At 43.8% G+C, this 20967-nt stretch overlaps 1 protein-coding gene across 1 annotated transcript in view; it reads left to right on the top strand.

Moving 5' to 3' along the window:
* Nucleotides 1–511: 511 nt before the first annotated feature.
* The window catches only part of LOC117876138 (cytosolic phospholipase A2 epsilon-like), a 53555-nt gene continuing 33099 nt past the window's right edge, over nucleotides 512–20967 (top strand). The window contains exons 1-7 of the mRNA XM_034767976.1: nucleotides 512–622; nucleotides 1024–1112; nucleotides 7260–7345; nucleotides 16556–16692; nucleotides 18450–18578; nucleotides 19828–19868; nucleotides 20492–20534. Coding sequence (XP_034623867.1) covers nucleotides 512–622; nucleotides 1024–1112; nucleotides 7260–7345; nucleotides 16556–16692; nucleotides 18450–18578; nucleotides 19828–19868; nucleotides 20492–20534 — 636 coding nt within the window. The remainder of the gene's footprint in view (nucleotides 623–1023; nucleotides 1113–7259; nucleotides 7346–16555; nucleotides 16693–18449; nucleotides 18579–19827; nucleotides 19869–20491; nucleotides 20535–20967) is intronic.

Raw genomic sequence — 20967 nt, 5'->3', positions numbered from 1 at the left:
GGAGGTAAATTATAATGTCAGGAGGCAAGGGGATGTTTGTGGTACTATGAAGGAGGTCTGTGTCCCCCTCAGCTTTGGTAACAGTTATTCCCTGCCCCAAGCAGGTGATCTGGGAGGGAGTGGAGCCAAGCTGGTTGGACACTGGGCAAGGGACAAGTATCAGGCCTTCTCTTAATGGCTGTAGCAACTTGCTCCCCCTCTCTGTCCTCATTGCAACAGGAGAGCAAAAGTGGGATTTGAACCTCAAAGGAGTGGCACATTGTTTCCCACTGCTCCCCATATGGGCAATGCCTAAAAGCACAAAGCATGTGCCCCTTTGGCCTCTGCATATCCTGATCCTCCATCACTTCAGCTGCAAAAGAATATCCCACTCTTGCAACAGACTTGCTCTTATTGTGAGGAAAGTGGGCGGGGATTCTTTCTGTTAAGAGAATCACAGAGGGGCAGGGCTCTGTGTCAATATGTATACAGCACCTGCTCAGCAACTCTGCCTGTTTTCAAGTTTGCACATATGTTTCAGGAGTCATTGCCAGCTGTGGAACCTAGTACTCCAGTACCATTGATAGCGCCTGACTTGAATGTAGCAGAGACCACAATGGAATCACTTGCTGGCTTCCCTAAGGTAAGAAAAAATAAATAAAACCAAATAAGATTTGCTGAGACCCTGATCCAAAACGGCACAACCGAGTGCATGGAGTTTCAGTCCTGCCTTATCAGTCAGGGTTGCTGTTCCTCTGACATCTACAGTTGTGAGGAGTTAGCACCCTTACCATATTTTATAGAAATGGTTGACACTTCCATATTTTTTTCATTTTACCAAGAGCCTTGTCAATAAAAACAAAAAGGAAGTACAGACTGACCTGCTGCTTAGCACACCATTGTGCCACACTGGGAGTGAATAAGCAACAGCTCCACACTTTGAAGTCAAAATATGGTGCTGCAATTATGAATTTATGATATGAAATTGGAAAAATATTTTCAAATATTACCACTTGCCCATTCTTTCTCTCCCCCCTCCCCCAGGACTTAAACAGCAAAACAGACCCATTGGGAAATGTAGGAACTAAATGGATGAAGCAGCGGGCAGTACAGTGGGATGCTGACTATAAGGTACCATACAATAGACAACATTTTGGGGAGAATAAATAAGTTTATGGATTTTTTTGGAGGGCGAGTGGGGCCAGGGGTTTTGGAATGAATTTACTAGTTATCAAAGTGTTGAATATTTAGTGATACTAGGTTCCATGTTGAAATTTTCTTATGTTAATCATCTGAATCCAGAGCTTAATTTGTGCCAGGGCTTGCCAGGGCTGAGCCCCAGCACCTCTAGTCTTGGCAGTTCATCGCCCTGACACATCTGGGCTTGCTTCACTAGTTATGAATGTAAAAAAATTGCTTGAGCCCTGGCACCTAATTGCTTGATCTTCAGTATCTCTTTCATTATAAATTAAGCCCTGTCTGAATCCCATTATTCTTTTGTGCTATATTTCTCTCTCTGTTTGGTTTGTAACAGGCAACATATATTCATTTCATAGCTTCATTCCTTTCAAAGGGATTCATTTAGGTGGACTCACCATTGTATATTATTTACTATCATTACTCCTGAGGGCATTCTGTGCCAAAAAAATTAAAAATTCTACGCACAATATTTTAAAATTCTGCAAAATTCTGTAAATTTTATTTGTCAAATACACGTGGAGGCTCCAGCATGGCATTGGAGAACACAGGCCACTGGCTGCACAGAGAAAACACAGAGAGATCACTCTGCAGCTCTCTCCCAGGACATGGATTCAGTGGTGAAATTGCACCCAACCCTGACACAGCACAAGGACTGGGCCTGCCCCAGAAACACCCCAGGGCCCTGCCTCTCCATGCCTGGTACACCAGGTGTGGGCAGGCAGGCTCAACCCAGCAGGATCCAAGAGTGGAAGAGCTTAGTGTGGAGGGATCCAGGTGTGGGTTCAGAGGGTTCTGTGTGGGGCAACCTGGGTGTAGGCAGCTCAGTGGGGGATCTGTGTGTGGGATGATTTGGATGCACAGGGGCTTGTTGGGGGTTTCTGGGTGCAATGGTAATGGGACTCTGCAGCGGGGGTCAAGGTGAAAGTGGTTGGGGCTCAGCATGGCAGCTCTGGGTAAAGGGGGGATAGAGCTCAGCAGGAGGGTCTGGGTATGGGGGGTTTAGTGGAGGGATCCAGATGCAGGGAGAGTGGGGCTCAGTGGAGTGGAGATCTGGATGTGGGAGGCTCATTAGGGTGCTGCAGGTGTGGGGGAGTGCGGCTCGGTAAGGGAGGTTCTGGGTACGGGGAGTAAGGCTCGGCGGAAGGGTGTGGGTATGAGGGGGTCTGAATGCATGGGGATTATTCAGATTGGGAGCAGATCCCTGTACAGTGATCCCTCCCCCTGCAGCTGAGGAGTGATGGGTGCAGGAAGTAGGGGAGGGGGTAATTTGCAGAGCTTCCCACAACCTGGGGAGAAATCTGGGGGTGGGTCTGACCTGGCCCTGGATGCCATGCAGGGGAAGAAGAAATCCTGTCTTCCCCAGCCCAGCCGGGACTAGCAGCTGAGCCCGGTGCAGGGTAGGAGCCACCATCTAGGTCTTCCCCAGCCCCAGCCCCTTCTCCACAGTGATTTACCTCTCTGTCAGCTGCCCTGGGCACCCAAAACATACTGCTGGGCGGGGGTTGCATGACCGCTCTTGCTTCCCTTTGCTTCCCTGTCAGAAAGCCATTTTTCTGTGGGGAAGCAAAGAAATCTGCGGGGGACATGAATTCTGCACATGCGCAGCGGCGCAGAATTCCCCCAGGAGTAACTATCATAGACAAAAACAACAAGGAGTCCAGTGGCACCTTAAAGACTAACAGATTTATTTGGGCATAAGCTTTTGTGGGTAAAAAACCTCACTTCTTCAGATGCATGTTGAGGTTGATGGATTTCCACTCCATATGGCTAAATTTAGTGCCTTGCATGGTGTCAAGTATCAGGGGGTAGTCGTGTTAGTCTGTATCCACAAAAACAATAAGGAGTCTGATGGCACCTTAAAGATTAACAGATTTATCTGGGCATAAGCTTTCGTGGGTAAAAAAACCTCACTTCTTCAGACTAACACTGCTACCCCCTGATACTTGATATCATAGACAGTGGGCCTGATTCTTGGTTCACTTATATCATTTTTACACCAGCATATCTGCACTGACTTTAATCGAGTTACTACTCATTTATACCAAAGTGAAAGGAGAATGTGGCCTAGTGTCTTACATTCATAACACGATTGTTGAAAGTCCTTTGTGTTTTTTTTTAATGATAAACCCCAATTTCCAAAACAAATGTTCCTTCAAGCTCTGCTGGATGGAAAGTCATCACAATAAAAGGCTTCTAAGGGAAGAAAGCCGGTGGTGCTTGCAGGATTGCTTGGGAATCAGTTCTAGATCTACATTTGTGTTTATTATACATTAGAAATATCAATGCAAATATTTCTATCCATTCCTGGATTGCTTACTGCTGGCTATGCATTATATACAGCTGTTGCCTCAAAGCAAAACTGGGTGGATTTAAATGAAAAGCTATCTCAAGTTCACTAATGGTGTCTATAATAAAATGGGACTCAGGAATATGACTCATGGGAAATGTGGGGAAATTGGCCTCTTTTCTGTACAAGAAAAGTTCAAGTTCCACAGAAATCCACAGGGTATAAAATATTTGTTTATATAATTTCATAAGTCGTCCAAAAATATGTAAATCATGCTCAGTAGAGGTACTCTGGCAACTTCAGCGGAGGGGACCTCTCATTTTAAAAGTGTAACTGAGAGTGGAAAAATGGTGACGAGTCACCTGTTGGGTCTGCAAATTGATGTAAGTGGGAACATAGTATAATTTGCCCTGATTTGGCATTCAGTGGGTGTGTATCTTGCATGCTGGCGCTTAAAAAGGGGATGTAATATAGCAGGAAGAGCAACTAATAAGGAATGTAAAACCTGGTCTTACAACAGTTTTTGTATTGCTTTAACTATATCTGTTTTGAAACATCCTTTTGTTTTGCAACAGACAAAATTAAAGTGATACAACCCCTAGTGTGGATGCAGATTCAGGGATACAAAGAGGCTTAGAATTGTATAGCTTAAGCTTCTGAACAGATACAGTTAAAGCAGTAGGAAAACTGTGTGTATTCAGTACAAGGCCTGAGATAAGGTAGGCTCCTCCCCATCACTTCAGCTCTCTGCTCCTCTTCTCACAGCCTCATCTAAATATAGCAACTTTAGTAATGCTCAGAATTGCCATCCCCAAGCATTTAGCAACCATGAGATTTTTTTAAAGTAATACATTGGGGGGGGGGGAGGTGTTTTTTATTTATCTCTGGCTTTTGAACTGTTTGAATTCACATTTTCAAGTTTTTTTCTGCCACCATAAGAGCTATAAACTTATTTTTTTTAAATGAAAGCAGAGAGTCTTATATAGTCACATAACTCCAGAAGCTGGGGCTTTCGGATAAACACCAAATATGGTGAGGCTTGAAGTAAAATTGCAGGAGTTGGCAGCACTGAATCCTTGAATTGAAATTCTGAAGTCCTAGTGTTCACATTGGTATGAAACAAGGTCAAACATGTTCACTTTTCCATAGTAAACTATGAAGGAGGGATTGGTTAAGGACAGGCTTGTGTGCTGGGAGATCTGGATTTTATTCCCTGTCTCTGCCTCAAACTTCCTGTATGACCTTGGGCAAGTCATTTTATGTCTGTGTGACTCAGCTGCCCATCTGTAATATGATGAAAATGCTTACCTGACAGAGGTATTGTGAAACTTCCTGTGTTTATAACAAATATTTAGCCCAAGGCATAAGCCAAGTAAAATGGTGCAAAGCTCATCCAGCTACAGAGCATAATACAATGAAAGGTTCATCTATATGCACAAACGTTTGCCTGATTTTTGGGTATGGTGGAGGCAGTCAATTACTGCCTGGTGTAGCACGGTAGTGATTGTATTTATTTTAGGAAAGCATGCCCAGGTCTGTGGCATTGGATATATAAGAAGTGTGACCATTTACAGAAGAAATCCCACTTGTCTTTTCTGTCTGATGCATTATCAGAAAGTTTTATGAAGTCATGAAATCTCATTAGGGGTGTGAAATGGGCATTAACCAAGGTCCTCTTTGTCTTCCTTTAGAACTCTTGAGTAGCTATTTTTGCCTTCTTGTATGTTTGCCACTAACACTAGAAAACACACTGAAGGAATTGAAGATGGTTGCTTCTATCTAAGCTGAGACCAGCTCATAGTTATTACAAAGGGCTCCTTCCATTTGGGAGTTGGAAGTTAGTTTTTTTTTTTTTTTTTGGGGGGGGGGGGGGAGTTGTTTGTTTGTTTAAGGCTTTATTTAAAGGGAATGTTAATCTCCAGTGCCGTAAAAGTCCTAGGAGCATGAAGGAACTGCTATTTCCATTAATAGTGCAAATGGCCAGGGTTCCTGGTTTCAGGAGATGCTATTTTGTTCAGGGTAACTTTAATGTCTGCCAGTTTGCTGGTAGGACTGGACCATATGCAGTATTTTGGAACGAAGGAGCAAGATTTCTCCGAATTGCCCTCCCCTATAAGAGTAAATCTCATTTTCTCTTGTCTTGGAGACTGGCTTGTTAAAGGACTACAAGCCCCCTTCAAAGTGATTCCTATATCTCGGGGTAGGATGAATAGGGAAGATCACTGCATATCTCTCCCTCCCTCCTTTGAAGAAGTACTAGGAGGGAGATGGAAAGGCTTCCTGGAGCTGCCTTGGTCTCGGACGGTATGTCTATATAGTGAGCAGCAGTGAGTTCAGAGCCCAGATTGACAGACTTGGGATCGTACTACAGTGCTAAAAACAGCTATGGAGACACTCAGGCTTGGGCTGGAGCTCAGGCTCTGAAGCCTAGGGAGTGGGATGGGCTTCAGAGCCTGAGCTCCAACCGAGCTGCAACATCTACACAGGTGTTTTTAGTGCCGTACAACAAGCCCGTGAGCCCAGATTGTTGACCTTGGCTCTGAGACTCGCTGCTGTGGGCAGTGTAGACATACCCTGCAAGACTTTGGCTTTGAGATTTTCCCTTTCTGATGGTTTATTGGCAGAAAGCAAGAGAAGTTGAGGTTCTAGACTGAATCTGGGTGCTGTGGAAACACAACCCAGGAAGACTTTTTTGAATGACATTTTTTGGACTTACTCAGGACCCCACATAGTCATAGAGAAAGCCCAGACCACACAGAGGGAAAAGCACCAGCGTCCAGTCTACACTAGGACTTCCACAGTTGCTATGGTGAAGAATTCCTTACCATGCTGAGAGTAAAGGAGGCCTAAGTGGCAGGCCTACACTAAAAAGAGATTTGCTATGATTAGTTGCCATTCGCCTAATTCAGGAGAGAAACTAACCATGTGGTCTGTATTGGTGGTCACTAGTTCTGACAAAATTAAAATTCTACCTTTTGAAACAAAAAAACCAAAGTTTTTTATTAATTTTTTCTCCTTACATCAAAAAACTGCATAAAAAGTAGAAGCCTCTAAATGGGCCTTGAATTTGATTCTAAAACATCAGAGGATTTTGTTAAACCATCACACAAAACCAAAGAGAATACCCCTGATTTTGTTTAATCACTATCTCATGCTGGGATGTTTTAGGTACGAGACAATTTAAATCAAGAAATTGTCTTGGATGATTAATATATGAAATTTGTATTGTTGGCTAATTAAGGTTCCTCATCTGTTGGTTATTTCTTTTGTTTGCCTTTCTTCTCTGCTCTACATCTTGCTTGGGCAGCTGAAGAGTTTGGGGTCCGATAGCAGGGCTGGCTCCAGGCACCAGCCCAGCAAGCAGGTGCTTGGGGCGGCCAACAGCAAGTCCGGCTCTTTGGCGGCGGGTACCTCACTCCCTCTCGTAGCGAAGGACCAGCCGCCGAATTGCTGCCAAAGACTGAAGCGGCGGCGGTAGAGCTGATCGCGATCACAGCTTTTTTTTTTTTTTTTTTGCTGCTTGGGGCGGCAAAAACCCTGGAGCCGGTCCTGTCCGATAGGAGTGATTTTTGTAAAATGGGGGATGGAGTTACGGTGGGGAAAATTCCACCTATTACTGAGTTACGTTAGGAGTGGAGATTTCTGGGATTTGTTTTGTGGGTCTTATTTTTGACCAATTTGTTATTTTAAATAGGCTCCATGTGTAGCAGTCGGGCTCCTTTTAATGTGTTGTTATAAATTACAATAAATAAAAACATTCCATATGATAATGTTCACACATGTATTTTATGTGTCATTTTTCTACCAAGGAAGCATCACTTTGCTACTTGCTCACCGTAAGAATCATACGAATGAGAAATCTTCCTCAGGGAGACTTTTGTGAGTACCTTTACTGTTCCTTTGGGGCTCCTCATAGTTCTAGAATGACTGAGAATATAGATGAGCCACAACGGCGATTCATTCGTGAGGTAACTTAATTCCAAGGATGAATCTGACTTCAATTAAATCACCAGAATGACTAAAGCAGCAGTGAATTTGGCCATATGTGTGTTGTGAAATGGACCCATGCACACAAATTATTTCCAGAGAATATTATCTATAGTCCAGTTCCATGAGGACAAATAACTATACTGTTACCCAAATACAGTAGAAGTGCAGTTTATCACAGATACTTGGAGTAGTGAAGAGTGCCTGGGCTATCATACATGTTCAGAATATTGTCAAACTATAATCAGACAATCAAATTATTATTATTATTTATTATTATTGTAGTAGCACCTGTCATGGAGCCAGGACCCCATTGTGCTACGGCTGTAGGACTGTGGCTTTTTGAGCTTCTAGTAAAGTGCTCTTAAACAATTCCCAATTATCATTCTCATTTTCCTCATTAACTTCCTCCTCCCAGCTGATCTGGCTCATAATTGTTCTCAGATTTGTGGAAATTGGCACTTTGAAAACCCCAAGTATATATATATATAATTGGTCTGGACTTTATTCCTTTTCCACATTATAAATGTGATCAAGTCATGATCACTTGTACTTAAGCTTCCATTAATTTTATTTCTGTGATCAGTTCCTCTTTATCTGTCAAGAGGAGGTCTAATATAAAATTCCTCTGGGTTAGCTGCAACACTTTTTGAGTTAGGAAAATGTCCTTTATATAATATTTAGAAATTCCTAGGATGTTTTAGTACTGGCAGCATGAGATCTCCAGCATATGTCAGTCAGATTGCAGTCCCCCATGATCATGCAGCTTTTTTCCCTACACATTATAAATAGCCTAAGTAGTCAGTCATCCTGTTCCCTAGTGCGATTTGGTGGTCTGTAGCAGACAACAACTAATACCCTATCTTCTGTTTTTTATGTGTTAGAACAATGATCCATAAACATTCAAGATACTATTTTCTGAGTTATCAGTTACTTGGAAACAGGTAATGCCATTTTGACAGGTGCATTCCCTCTCCCACTTTGCCCACTTGATCTTTCCTGAATAAGTTATAACCATTGATTTTAACATTCCAATAGCATGACTCATCCCACCAGGTTTCAGTAATACCAACTAGACTGAATTTATGCTCATAAATCAGCAATTCCAATTCCTCTTGTTTGTTAGCCAGGCTCCCAGTATTGCTGTTTAGGCAATTAAAGAATTTCTTCTCTTCGTGTCCTTTGGTTCCTTGATTAATTTGTTCTAAATATCTTGAGTTTGTGCTAAATCAGTGCTCATATCTTCCTTATTTTTACCCTCTCCTATTATTATTAAACACCCTCCTGATATTCTAGCCAGTCTGTCCTTGAGGAGATAGATTCCCCTTCTGCTGAGGTGGAACCATCCAAACTATACAGCCCCCTCTCCCTAGAAGGTGTACCAATGTTCCACAAAAACAAACCCCTCCACCCTACATCACTTAGTCAGCAATTCACTTCCAGAATCTTCTGCCTTCTCTCTTCCTTTACGTGTGGGACAGGAAGGATTTTGGAGAAGATCCCTTGGAATCAACTGCCTAGGAGCCAGGAACCACTTCAATCATTCACTCATAATAATTAAGAGACCTCTTGGAACTTTTGTCCCAGATAGTTCTATATACCACAGGACTGATTCTCCTGAGATCATATGGGGTTTACATACAAATCAGTTCCTTGGAAAGTATATAAGACCTAGCACGTCAACTGATCTCTCGATGCCTCAGTTCCCCCTCTGTAAATTGTGGATAATAATACTTCCTTTGTCATGTCTATTTAGAAAGTAAGCTTTTACATGTGTTTGTACAGTGCCTGGCCTAAGGGGGCCTTGATATCAATTAGGGTCTCTAGGTGCTACTGTAAGACAGCTTCTAATAATCACAAGATATGGCCAGAGGAAGAGACACAAATATGTGCTGAAAAAAAACCTTGCCCTTGTGACTGAGCTGTCCACAAGTGAGAAACTACAGCAGCAAGCAGATTAGTTTGGTGATTGCCCAAGTAATACCTGGTTCAAAAGGATTTTTAATGAGACCAGTTAGACAAGAATTAAAAATGAGGCTGAAATGACTTAGTGATGGGAATAATTGACTAATCAAGGATACGTCTGAGGTCTAGTCCTGGCTCAGCTGCTGACTCACTCTGTAGCCAAGGGTGACCCATCGATCTCTGTTTCATATTCTATCTGAAAAAATAGAATAATATTTAAATACAGACTTCATAGAGGTGCTGAGGATTGGTTAGTTTATGCTGTATAAGCAGGGCCGGCTCTGGCTTTTTTGCCGCCCCCGGCAAAAAAGCCACCGGCTGCCCCCCCCCTTCCCCCCGCTGGGGCGGCCAGAGCCCCAGGGGGAGGGCGGCGAGCCCCGGCAGGGGCTCCGCTCTCCCCCTGGTGGCCGGGGGGAGGGCGCGGGGGGGAGGGCGGCCGGAGCCCTGGGAGGAGGGCGGCGAGCCCCGGCCGGGGCTCCGCTCTCCCCCCGGCGGCCAGAGCGCAGGGGGCAGGGCGGCGAGAGGGCGGCGAGCCCCAGCCAGGGCTTTCCGCTCTCCCTCCGGCGGCCGGGGGGGAGGGCGGCCAGAGCGCCGGGGGGAGGGCGGCGAGCCTGGCCGTGGCCCCACTCTCCCCGGGGGCCGGAGCGCCGTGCCGCCCCCCTCCAGGTGCCGCCCCAAGCACAAGCTTGGTGGGCTGGTGCCTGGAGCCGGCCCTGTGTATAAGGATTGAAATATGTACAGTGTGGTGTAAATGTTAACTATTTTAATTATTTTGAGAAGAGTTTTTTACATGCAGATAAAGTACAAGTAACAGGCATTATCAGCAAATGCTACTGCATTTCCATACTGACATTTGGAACACCATGTTCCATGACTAGGAGCCCTAGTCATGGTCCAGGATCCCATTGTATCAGGAGCTGTACAAACACAGAGCTCACAATCTAAGTATAAGACAAGAGACAACGGATGGATACAGACAGCCAGGGAAGCACAAGAAAACAATGAGAAAATATTGGTCAGCATAATCGGCAGTGGTCTCTGCACACCAGCTGCCCAACCATTATTAAGTTTTTGTAGGCATCAATGCAAGGAGAGTTTTGAGGAGTGATTTGAAAGTTGACAATGAGGTTGCTTTGCAGATATTTTACAGGGAGCACCTCCCAAGTGTTAGGGACAGTTTGGGAGAAAGCATAACGGTGTTTGTTTGAAAATTGAACAAGTTGGCAATAGAAGCTGGCATCATGGGCTAATGGGAAGTGAGCATTGACGACATGAGCAGATGAGAGGTAGGGTGGGGATTGACAATGAAGGGCCTTGAAAGTGAAGACAAAGCAACTTTTACTTCTGATACGACAGAGAAGGTGGATCCAGTGGAGGGATTCAAAGAGAGGAGTGACACGGTCAAAGCATCGGGCTAGGAAAATTACTTTGGAGTGGCATTCTGAATGGATATGAGTGGGACAAGACTGCATTTGTCAAGGCCGGAGAGAAAGGCATAGCACTGGAGTGGAAGGACTGGATCCTGCGTTTCTGACATCCCAGTGCCTAACCACTGGGCTATAGAGTCATTCTCACTCTTTTGCTGGCCCAATGCATATTTAATTATTTATACACAGTAGAACAGCTTCAACAGGAGAGATTGAAACCAACCTCGCCCAGAATACCACTTACCCCAGTGGGTAGGGCACCGTGCAGGGATGGGAAGACCAAACTCAAATCTCTTCTCATTAGGCAGAGGTGGGAATGAATTTGGGTCTTTCAGATCCTGGGTGGGTGAAGTTATAAAGGGACTGGAGGCAGCAGCATGTGAATTTAGGAGTGGTTGGTGAGCGCCTACAGTGTGGGCTCTGCAGATGGGGGAACACCTCATTTGAGGATTCCACTGGGACTTAGGCATCCAGGCATCTAGACTGAGCACATGCCTGCTGGCAGAAATTTCGGTGCCTAAAGAGTTAGGTAGCAGCTGAGTGGGGGTTTTGAGAATCTTGGTTGTCTCTAAATATTGGACTTGTTCTCCTAAGTCTTTTTATGGATCTAGCCCAAATATCCTCTACTAATGGTCTTAGAGATTCTTATGGGAATAAGGGGAAGGAAGACAATAGGCAGATTTATAATAATAATAATGCTAAGTACCATGAAAAATCAGGCTATAGGCATCTCAAATTGGGTATCCAAATTAGTGGACACTTTTAACCTTAATCTTTCTGTGTCTCAGTTCCCCGCCAGTAAAATGAGGAGCACCCCTTTCACCCACCATCTCACAAGAGAGTTGTGAAGCTAAATTAGTTAATGCACATGAAACTCTCAGATATGATAGTGATGAGCACCCTAGAAAAACCCATGAGAAAATTAATAATTCTGTATTACAAACAGGGTTGAATAAAACACTGAGCAATGCATTGAGGAGAAAGCAAAAAACTGAACAGCTGCTTGTTCAGTGAGCCCAATCCATCCTCTGTGCCGAGTGTGGCAGGTGTCCTATGAAAACAACACTATGTGATCCAGTGACTGAAGACTATCATAATGCATATATACAAAGAGGCCAAATAGAGATTGTATAGGTAACCTTAATTCTGGAAGTTCCTAATTTTTGAGTGCTTGACTTTTCAACCTTAAAAAAAAAAAAAAAAACCACTTACCAACTTTTCCATAGAGCCACATAATATTACAACAAAAAATATGGTAAGTAGCTACATAACCATTGTGTTTTAATGAGAACTTATAGAGAATACATTCTACACTGCCTTAATCACCATCCACTACTTTAGCATCTCTCAGTGCTATGACTTACCTTTCTCCTTGGATAGTGAGCTTTAGCAGCTAATGCAAGTGTGCCTACAGGTTGGAGTGCCAATAGAAGATTACCAATTTTTGGATAACTTTTGTAATTTTTAATCTGCTTTGTGTTCAATATAGGAGCTAGTCACCTTCCCAGCTGAATGTATTTGCTTCTGCTGTTTTCTTTTTGATCAATTCCTGGACTGCCAATTTGCACTGTTACCCGTCCATTAACTATTCTCTCCATTTCCACTTGGACAAAATTTCCCGCTTTTACCCTGAACTTCCATTAACTCATGCAGGTGCGATCACTATTGTTGGTTTGGTCAGGAGCTTTTACGCTTTCTTGACCTATGTACCGATCACCAAAAATCCTGACTTGGGATTTAGGCCCTGTGACAGGGCACGGCTCTCCACTTCTGTCTTCTCACACAAATGGCCTTAACACCTCCGGTTTGTAAACACTGATGTGTGGTTTATCTCACCCACCACCTCTTTACGGTCCTCCACAGCAGCTCTGTTTACAGTGACATACAAACGTTATCCCATTTTGCCAGAGTCAAGACATCTCTCCATGCAGAGATCTCTCACTACCCCGGTCCTACTAGCCTCTCCTTCTCATTCATTCTCCCTTTGCACTTTCTTCCTGTGTGCCTTTCTGCTTTTTCAGTTAATAGGTTAACTAGCCTGTTAGCTCTCCCAGCTCAGACTGATCTAATAATTAGCCCCAGCTTCCCTCAGTCAGGCCCTTCCATGGGAAAATTAATTGGGCTTACAGGGTGCTGGTTCAGCTGCTGGTTCTCAGCACTGTCACAGGCCCCACTCTATGATGTGGCTCCCATCCAATATGAAGTAATCTCTGGACAATGTTTAATTACTTAGGTTACATCTCTCTGAGAATTTCAAGTTGGGTGTTTTGTAAGAGTGTGTAGGTGTGCATGCTCATGCTGAAATCTAATACTGCAGTTTTCTAGCAGAGAGCACCTGTCAGCAGCTTGGCAATGATTGCATCTGTTAGTGCATAAGTGAGGGTGAAGAGACATTCTCTGCGGGCTGACAGAGGAGCGTTACATCAGTCCCTGGTCTTGCCACTGGCACTTAACTGAAGCCCTGTGATAGGGTCTCTGACAGTGATACTTCTGGTTCCTGCCTATTGTCCTGTTCTTGCTGCTGCCACCAAGGGTGTCACGGCCAGACTCTCATTGCTCCTATATGCCTCCACTGGAGCTGCTGTGAGAGTCCTAGCAAGCAGGAAATTCAGGTGGGGACTTTAGGATTTTTGGGTATGTCTTCACTGCTGAATTAGCCTGGGCTCTTACCTGAGTGTTGCCCTAGCTCCCTTCTGATTCACACACAAAACCCTCTCACCTGAGTTCAGTGGTGCTTTCAACCAGGGCTAGTGGGGCTTGTCTGGGGCTGTAAACTAAAGCCCGAGTGAGGCTTTCACTTATGCGACTCCCTTTGCAGTGAGACTAGGCTAAATCACTTGAGTCCTGACAGTCCTCCAATGCCTTCCCACAATTCCCTCATTACCTTAGAAGGATAGACAATTCACTGGTTTCATTGTTGACATTCTAAGCAGAAACTCAAATTGGTTGACACTTACTTGATGCTCCAGTTCCTCACAAAGTCTTTTCTCAATAGTTCTTTCCAGCCACTTCACCATGTGAGTCAGTAACTTGATGAGTTGGTAATTACTATTTGCACATTCCCTTTACCCTTGAAGATCATATTGGTCTCTATCTTTCTCCATTCGTCAGGCATTTTTCCAGTTTGGAGGATTAATTTAAAGACATTTGTCATCATCACCACTCCCTCATGGCCTAGTGCTTTAAATGCCTTGGTTAATACACCATCTGGTCCCACATTTCATCTTTTTTAGTATTATCTGAATCTCCACCCTGGTGATAAGTCTTGTGAGGTTGTTGTTTGCTTATACTTCCCTCGCTATTTCCTCAGATTCTCTTCAGTAAGCAATTTCTCACAAAACAGCTGCCCTCTCCTAATGATTCCACGATCTCATTTTTGCTTTGACATGTTTCACAACTCCCAAGTCCTTCTTTGCCTGATACTGGTTAATGGGGATATTCCTTTTCCCACTTTCTTCGTAAGTAGACCCACATATAAGTCTTTCAGTATTTGGCCCTTGGCTTCTGCAACTGTTCATTTCACTTTTTTTTTTTTTACCAGCTTGTATTCCTCATAACTTTGCCCCATTCTTACTTTCTGCCATCACTTAAACCTTTCCTCCTTCTATACAGCCTTTAGTATATCGTTGGGCCACCACTACATCTCCTTTCATTTGTACACACATAGCTGTGCTCTTTCTGTAGTATGTTTGAATATTTTCCCCTGAACCTCATTGGCGTCATCATGGTTGTTCGGTCATTGTCCAACCTTCATCTCATCCTTAAATCTCAGATTAACTTGCCTACACATGGACCTCCACCAGTTTATCCTTTGTTGCACAACTTGACTTTTATCCTCCACTAGAATTTGCCAGAGACAACTGGTGCCTGCTGAGGGAGGGGGGCACAATTTAAAGATTTGCCCCTCCTAACCAGCTTGAGTCATGCCTTCCCAGGTACACCCCCCTCTTACCCTCAGTGGCTCCTCCCTGCAGCTCCCAGGTGTTAGCTCTGCATGGAGAGGCAGTGGCAAACAACTGGGAGCTGCAGGAAGGAGCCACTGCTTTAGCTCCATGGGGAGAGGCAGCAGCAAAAATAGTGGCTCTCCCTGCAGCTTGGCCACAGCCTCTCCCCATAGCTGCAGCTCCCAGCTTGCCGGCTCCAGCAGCTGCCATGCAGGGAGGGGGCCCGGCAGCACCATGTGTCCAGTGGGGAGGGGGTTGTGAAGACTAGGACTATAACAGCATTTAAAAGAGAACTGGATAAATTCATGGTGGTTAAGTCCATTAATGGCTATTAGCCAGGATGGGTAAGGAATGGTGTCCCTAGCCTCTGTTTGTCAGAGGATGGAGATGGATGGCAGGAGAGAGATCACTTGATCATTGCCTATTAGGTTCACTCCCTCTGGGGCATCTGGCATTGGCCACTGTTGGTAGACAGGATACTGGGCAAGATGAATCTTTGGTCTGACCCGGTACGGCCGTTCTTATGTTATGTTCTTATTCTACAGGGACATACTTAGCATGACTGATAGTGAATGTTTCCAACAATTTACCTGGATTGCAAGAGCTATGTGACCTACTGAGACATGATGTTGAATCAGTTTGCAAACAATGCTAAGTGTTGCCTTGCTTGCTGAGGATAGGAGCTGCTTTCCCTGGGATAGGCACTCTTCTTCTAAGACAGGGGTGGGCAAACTGTGGCCCAGGGGCTGCATCAGGCCCTTCAAACATTTTAATCTGGCCCTCGAGCTCCTGCCAGGGAGCAGGGTCAGGGGCTTTTCCCACTCTGCTCGTGCTGTGACTGTGCATGGCTCCCGGAAGCAGCAGCTATGTCTACACTAGAGAGATTACAGCAGTGTAGCTGTAAGATCTTTCATGTAGCTGTTCTGTGCTGATGAGAGAGAGCGCTCCCATTGACATAATTAAACCACCCCCAATGAGTGGCGATAGCATGTCAGCAGGAGAGGCTCTCCTGCCGATATAGCGCTGTCCACACTGGCGTTTATGCCAGTGTAATTTATGTCGCTCAGGGGGCTGGAACATTAACACCCCGAGCGACATAACTTTTGCGGACATAAGTGGTAGCATAGACATAGCCTTATACTAATGTGAGAGGAGACTCTACCTATTATCTCCATGGAGTCACAGAGAACACAAACCACTGTGCTACCCTTGAAGAGGTTCAGTGTGTACTCCTTCCCACCCTAAGTAGGATCAGCTCCACTGATTGGCATGGAGGGAGGATAGGACCATGACTCTCCCTATGTGACAAGTCAAAAATTGGAGAGCTTATCTAAATCTTGAGGTTTCACCCATATCTATTTCTAAATTACAGATATGTAAATAAGATTCCAAGAAGAGAGATTTTCTTATTTTATGTTTTATCAACAAACTTAGAGTAGGATATTTTTTCTCTAGACCCTTCCGAAGCACTAAGGAATATGTGACATGCAAGCTGATATACCATCTCATGTAGAGAACCTTGTAATTATGTAAAAAGCAACAGAGAGTCCTGTAGCACCTTTAAGACTAACAGATGTATTGGAGCATAAACTTTTGTGGGTGAATACCCACTTCGTCAGAAGCATGTCTGATTGTAATTATGGATTTTCTTATTGGTTATAATGTATGTATATATACACATACATATATAGCGTGTATGTGTTTGTGTGCATATATATAGTTATAAATTGCTACATTGCCAATTATTCTGTACTTTTCTCCAATAGTAAGCCAGTCCGATTGCTATGTGAGCCTGTGGTTGCCGACCGCTTCAGCTGAAAAAGTCCGGACCAAAACTATCAAGAACTGCAGGGATCCAGTGTGGAATGAAACCTTCTATTTTAGGATCCAGAGTCAGGTCAAGGTGCAGAAAAAATGCTGAGTACTCTCTCTTGTGTCCAGAGGTGAAAGTAAGCTGGTGCACCGTACCGGGGCAGCCTGGCTTCCCCGGGCGGCAATTTAAAGGGCCTGGGGTTCTCAGTGGTGGTTGGAGTCCCAGGCTCTTTAAATTGCCACCAGAGCCCTGCTGCTGGAGCCCTGGAGTAGCGGGGGGGCTCCGGGGGCTATTTAAAGGGCTGGAGCTTCCGCTACCTCTACTGCCCTGGGCCCTTTAAATAGCCGTGGGAGCCCCGCCGCCGCTACCCCAGGGCTCTGGTGGTTATTTAAAGGGTCGGGGCGGTAGAAGCAGAGGGGTCCTTGGCCCTTTAAATAGCCCCTGGAGCCCTGCTGCCGGAGCCCTGGGGTAGCAGCGGCAGCCGGGGGCTCTGGCAGCGGTTTAAAGGGCTCGGGGTGGTAGCGGCGGCTGAGCCTGGGGCCCTTTAAACTGCTGCCGGAGCCCCTGGCTACCGCTGTTACCCCGGCGGGGGAGGGAACTTACCGGTACAGGGCAGGCCGGGGCTGGCTCTGACCCCGCCCCCATCCCCGTCCCTTCTGCCCAAGGCCCCACCCCTTCCGGGGGCCAGAGCCGGCCCCAACCCAGCCCCATACCGGTAAGTCCCTATTTCTACTTTCACCCCTGCTAGTGTCTCATCTGTAGCCAGATCCTTCTGGTCTAGACAAAGCCAGGACAAGGTTTTCTTGCATCCTGCATATAATATCCCTTCAATTACTAAAAGTACCCTTAAAATTCCTCTTTGAATCACGTAAGCAACTCCAGTAACACACGTTTGGAGTTTGAGTTCAATGTTTGGAATAAGACTCCAGAGGCAAGTTAGAAACATAATTTATTTTCTGGTTCTGAACTAATTCAACTGAGTTTATTGAAAATTACACTAACAAGCTGGAGAGCTAGAAAATTCTGACTTAGTTCAGATTTCACTCACTCAATTCCCCTGAAGGATATTTATTTATTATGTGTATAACACCAACATCTGATAGATGCTCTAGCAATAGAGAGATACAATGCAGAGTGACAACAAATTCACCCAATGAAATATAAATTAGAATCATTACACAATCAGAACAAATTCTCATTGAGTAGTAGCTTGAGATAATGAACAACAGCGTACAGAACTGAGACCAAGGAACTCCTAATTTCTAGTAGCAGCTTTGTTACAATATGACACATAAAGTGTTAAGCACTTTATTCAGGTGGGTCTTGCTAAGAAAATTATACTCAAACATTCCCTGAACACAGCTGGTTCTGTGATGAATTTGAAGGAATATGGATCAGTAAAACCAACAGAGAACTTTAAAAAATGAATCCTTGGAAAAATTGCCAGGAGCCATAATTGCTTCCCTGTTGAATGGAAACATTTATTCTCTCATGAGTTGATAAATTACAACCGCTGTTTTTAAAATAAGATTATCTACATTTAAAATTAAATTGTCTGATTCATCCAGATGGAGAATTTTTCAGAGAGTTATTTGCAAATGGAAACAGAATCAAAATAGAATTCCTGATACAACCTTCAGATTAGAATATATTTCCAGTAAAGATGAGTGATTATTCACTTACTCATCAGCTCTCTCTTCTTCTGTCTTTGTGCCAATTTCTCCCCCACTTCTTTCCTTCTTTATCTTCCTGTACTATATGCACACACTAAATATGGATTATTCACAGAGTACCTTGTTTCCTAGATGCCATCTAACAAAGAATATATTCTTAATTTCTATTTCCAGAACGTCCTGGAACTGACAATCTTTGATGAAGACATTGTCCAAGATGATGGCCACTTCATTGTTCTCTTTGATATAGCTAAAATCCCACTTGGAGAAACAATTTTTATGACGTTCCAGTTGAATCCACAGGTGAGAACCGATATCACAAGCAGAGCGAGGTGGAAAGCATACATTTCTCTGGAATTTCCTCATAAAGTTAGTTTGTATTATATTTCTTTTTTACCTTAGTGAGTGTTAGTCTCTCTCCATCCATCCATATATCTATCCATATTTACTTCTTTCAGCCTATCTACGAGCAAAGCCTCTCTAAAATTGCTTTCACATCGTATTGAATAGTTTGGCCAGAACTGCAACATACTTTGTCAGAGGAATTTATCAAGGGTTTGATGATATTGTTGACTGAATCACCAATGTTGAACTTCTGGAGATGAACATATCCAATTACATCACTGAGCAGTTCTGAAGAAGGGAGCTTGGTCTTGTCTTTAAAACACAGGACTGGGAGAGAGGAAGACCTGGGCTCTACCCCAGGCTCTGTTGTAGTCTGGCCAAGTCACCTTGGACAAATCAATCTCTCTCTACCTGTTTCCTCACATGCAAACTCTTATCAGGACAATGACTCTCCAAAAGGAACAGACATGTTATGAAGATTAAATAACTAATTTGGGTCAAGTGCTTTTAGAATTTCTGATGGAAGGAACTATACAAGCAGTAAAATATTATTCTGTGTCATAACTTGTTACCATTGACCTAGCAATTATGGAGCACAATAGTGATTTTGACTCTTGAAACAGGTATTTGTCTGTACTGGTAATAAAATCAAGAATCTGATAAATATGCTGCATGAGTTTAATATTTAAATATTGGCACCAAATTCCATATTTGGCAAATAGGCAAGAAGGCACATTTTACACACTTAAACATCCCTGATTTGGATGCTCAAAGCCTTATTTAGATTTTCACAATATTTTCTGAAGCGATAAATTTTTAGCCCCTGCCTGAAGTGGAGGGACAGTTGACAGGAAAGAAAGAGATCTATTTAATATCTTATGTCCAAGCAACTAATAAGGAAAATTGAGAAAGTCCTTAGTTCATTCAGTAATATCAACATCTTTTTGATCTCAGAGAGGTCAAAGCAATGAGCTTCTCACCCCTAATGGTGGGGAGAGCTTCTGGGAAGCAGAATATTGTTAGAGACCAAAAAGTGAAGTTAACTGACTGTACTTGCAGCACAAAATGTAAGGCTACTTTGCAGAAGATCCTTGAATATCAGGGCAGGGGTGGCAGGAGGGGGAGGAAGAGTTTACACAATCAATGGGGCTGCCCTTATTGGGAAAGGTTTTTGCATGCTTCATTCATTTCTCTCTCTAATTTTCAGAGAAGGGAGGAGCTGGAGGCTGAGTTCACACTGGAGAACCTGTGGGTAAACCTCAAATATTATGAAATCAGAAATTAATGGATGTAGCAATTCCAAGAGTAATCAATCAATAGGGAAAATATTTCATATCCCTGCTGTCTCTTCAATAGCCAGGCCCCATCCCTAGATTCCTTTCTTTTCCAAAACAGAGAACACTTAAACAAATCTTTTTTTTAAAAAAAGAAAGAGGGAGAAGAAAAGAGACAGAGTGGGGGGAAGAGCACAACAAATATCTATATCACTTTTTATTAATAATTTGTGTCACTGTAATTTTTCCTAATGATGATGTGTTATTTAGGTCCCCTATAGGAGTCCAAGGCTGGCTTCTTGGGACCAGTGAAATGCATGTCAGTGGTATGGGCACCCTTGGCCAATTCATGGCACTGGGGGCAATGTGACCCACACAGTCATTAATGATATTACAATTGTCACAAGCCCCTCCCAGAGGTTTGACTACAGTTGAACCATCTCTGCTTCTGAGTAGCCAGTGTGGGAGCTAGTCAAAAGAGTTACACTTTTATGAACAACCAAAAATTAAAATGATCAATATAAAAATGCTTAAAGTAGTATTTACTGGTAGTATGATACTGGTTGTGAAATGTGTACTTTTCATTTTGTTTTCTAGTCTGGATCTTCCTGAAACCATCATCACTAATGGAGTAGTAGTGGTAAATATTGTTTTCTTTTCTCTTGCCTGTACTGCATAGCAATACTTATCATACTGTGCAGAAACTAGAGAATCAGTAAAATGACCCAGAGCTGATACTCCTAAACACTTCCTCATGCTGAGGCAAATCTGAGCTTGGATAGCTTGTGAACAGTTTGCATTTCCCCACCATTCCCTACAATGTCTATGTTGGGAGTGGCTGAGACTAGAGTATCTGTGAGCTTCCTCAAGCCAGCACACCATAGAAATGACTCCAGCTGGAAAAGGCATAACAATGAGCACTCACAGCCGGTGCTTTCCCATTATTCCCTGCAGTGACTGTTGGAAGAAACTTCCATTGGAGAACTGCAGGAATGACATTTTACTACTCCAGCCAGTACTCCTGCATCGTTCCATAGCCTAACTGCCACTAGTTATGAACGCAATGAAAAATA

This window comes from Trachemys scripta, chromosome 4 (genome assembly GCF_013100865.1).
Source record: "Trachemys scripta elegans isolate TJP31775 chromosome 4, CAS_Tse_1.0, whole genome shotgun sequence".
NCBI classification, from domain to species: domain Eukaryota; kingdom Metazoa; phylum Chordata; order Testudines; family Emydidae; genus Trachemys; species Trachemys scripta.
The sequence above is the reverse complement of the archived record's forward strand: the minus strand, read 5'-3'. Positions and strand labels throughout refer to the sequence as shown.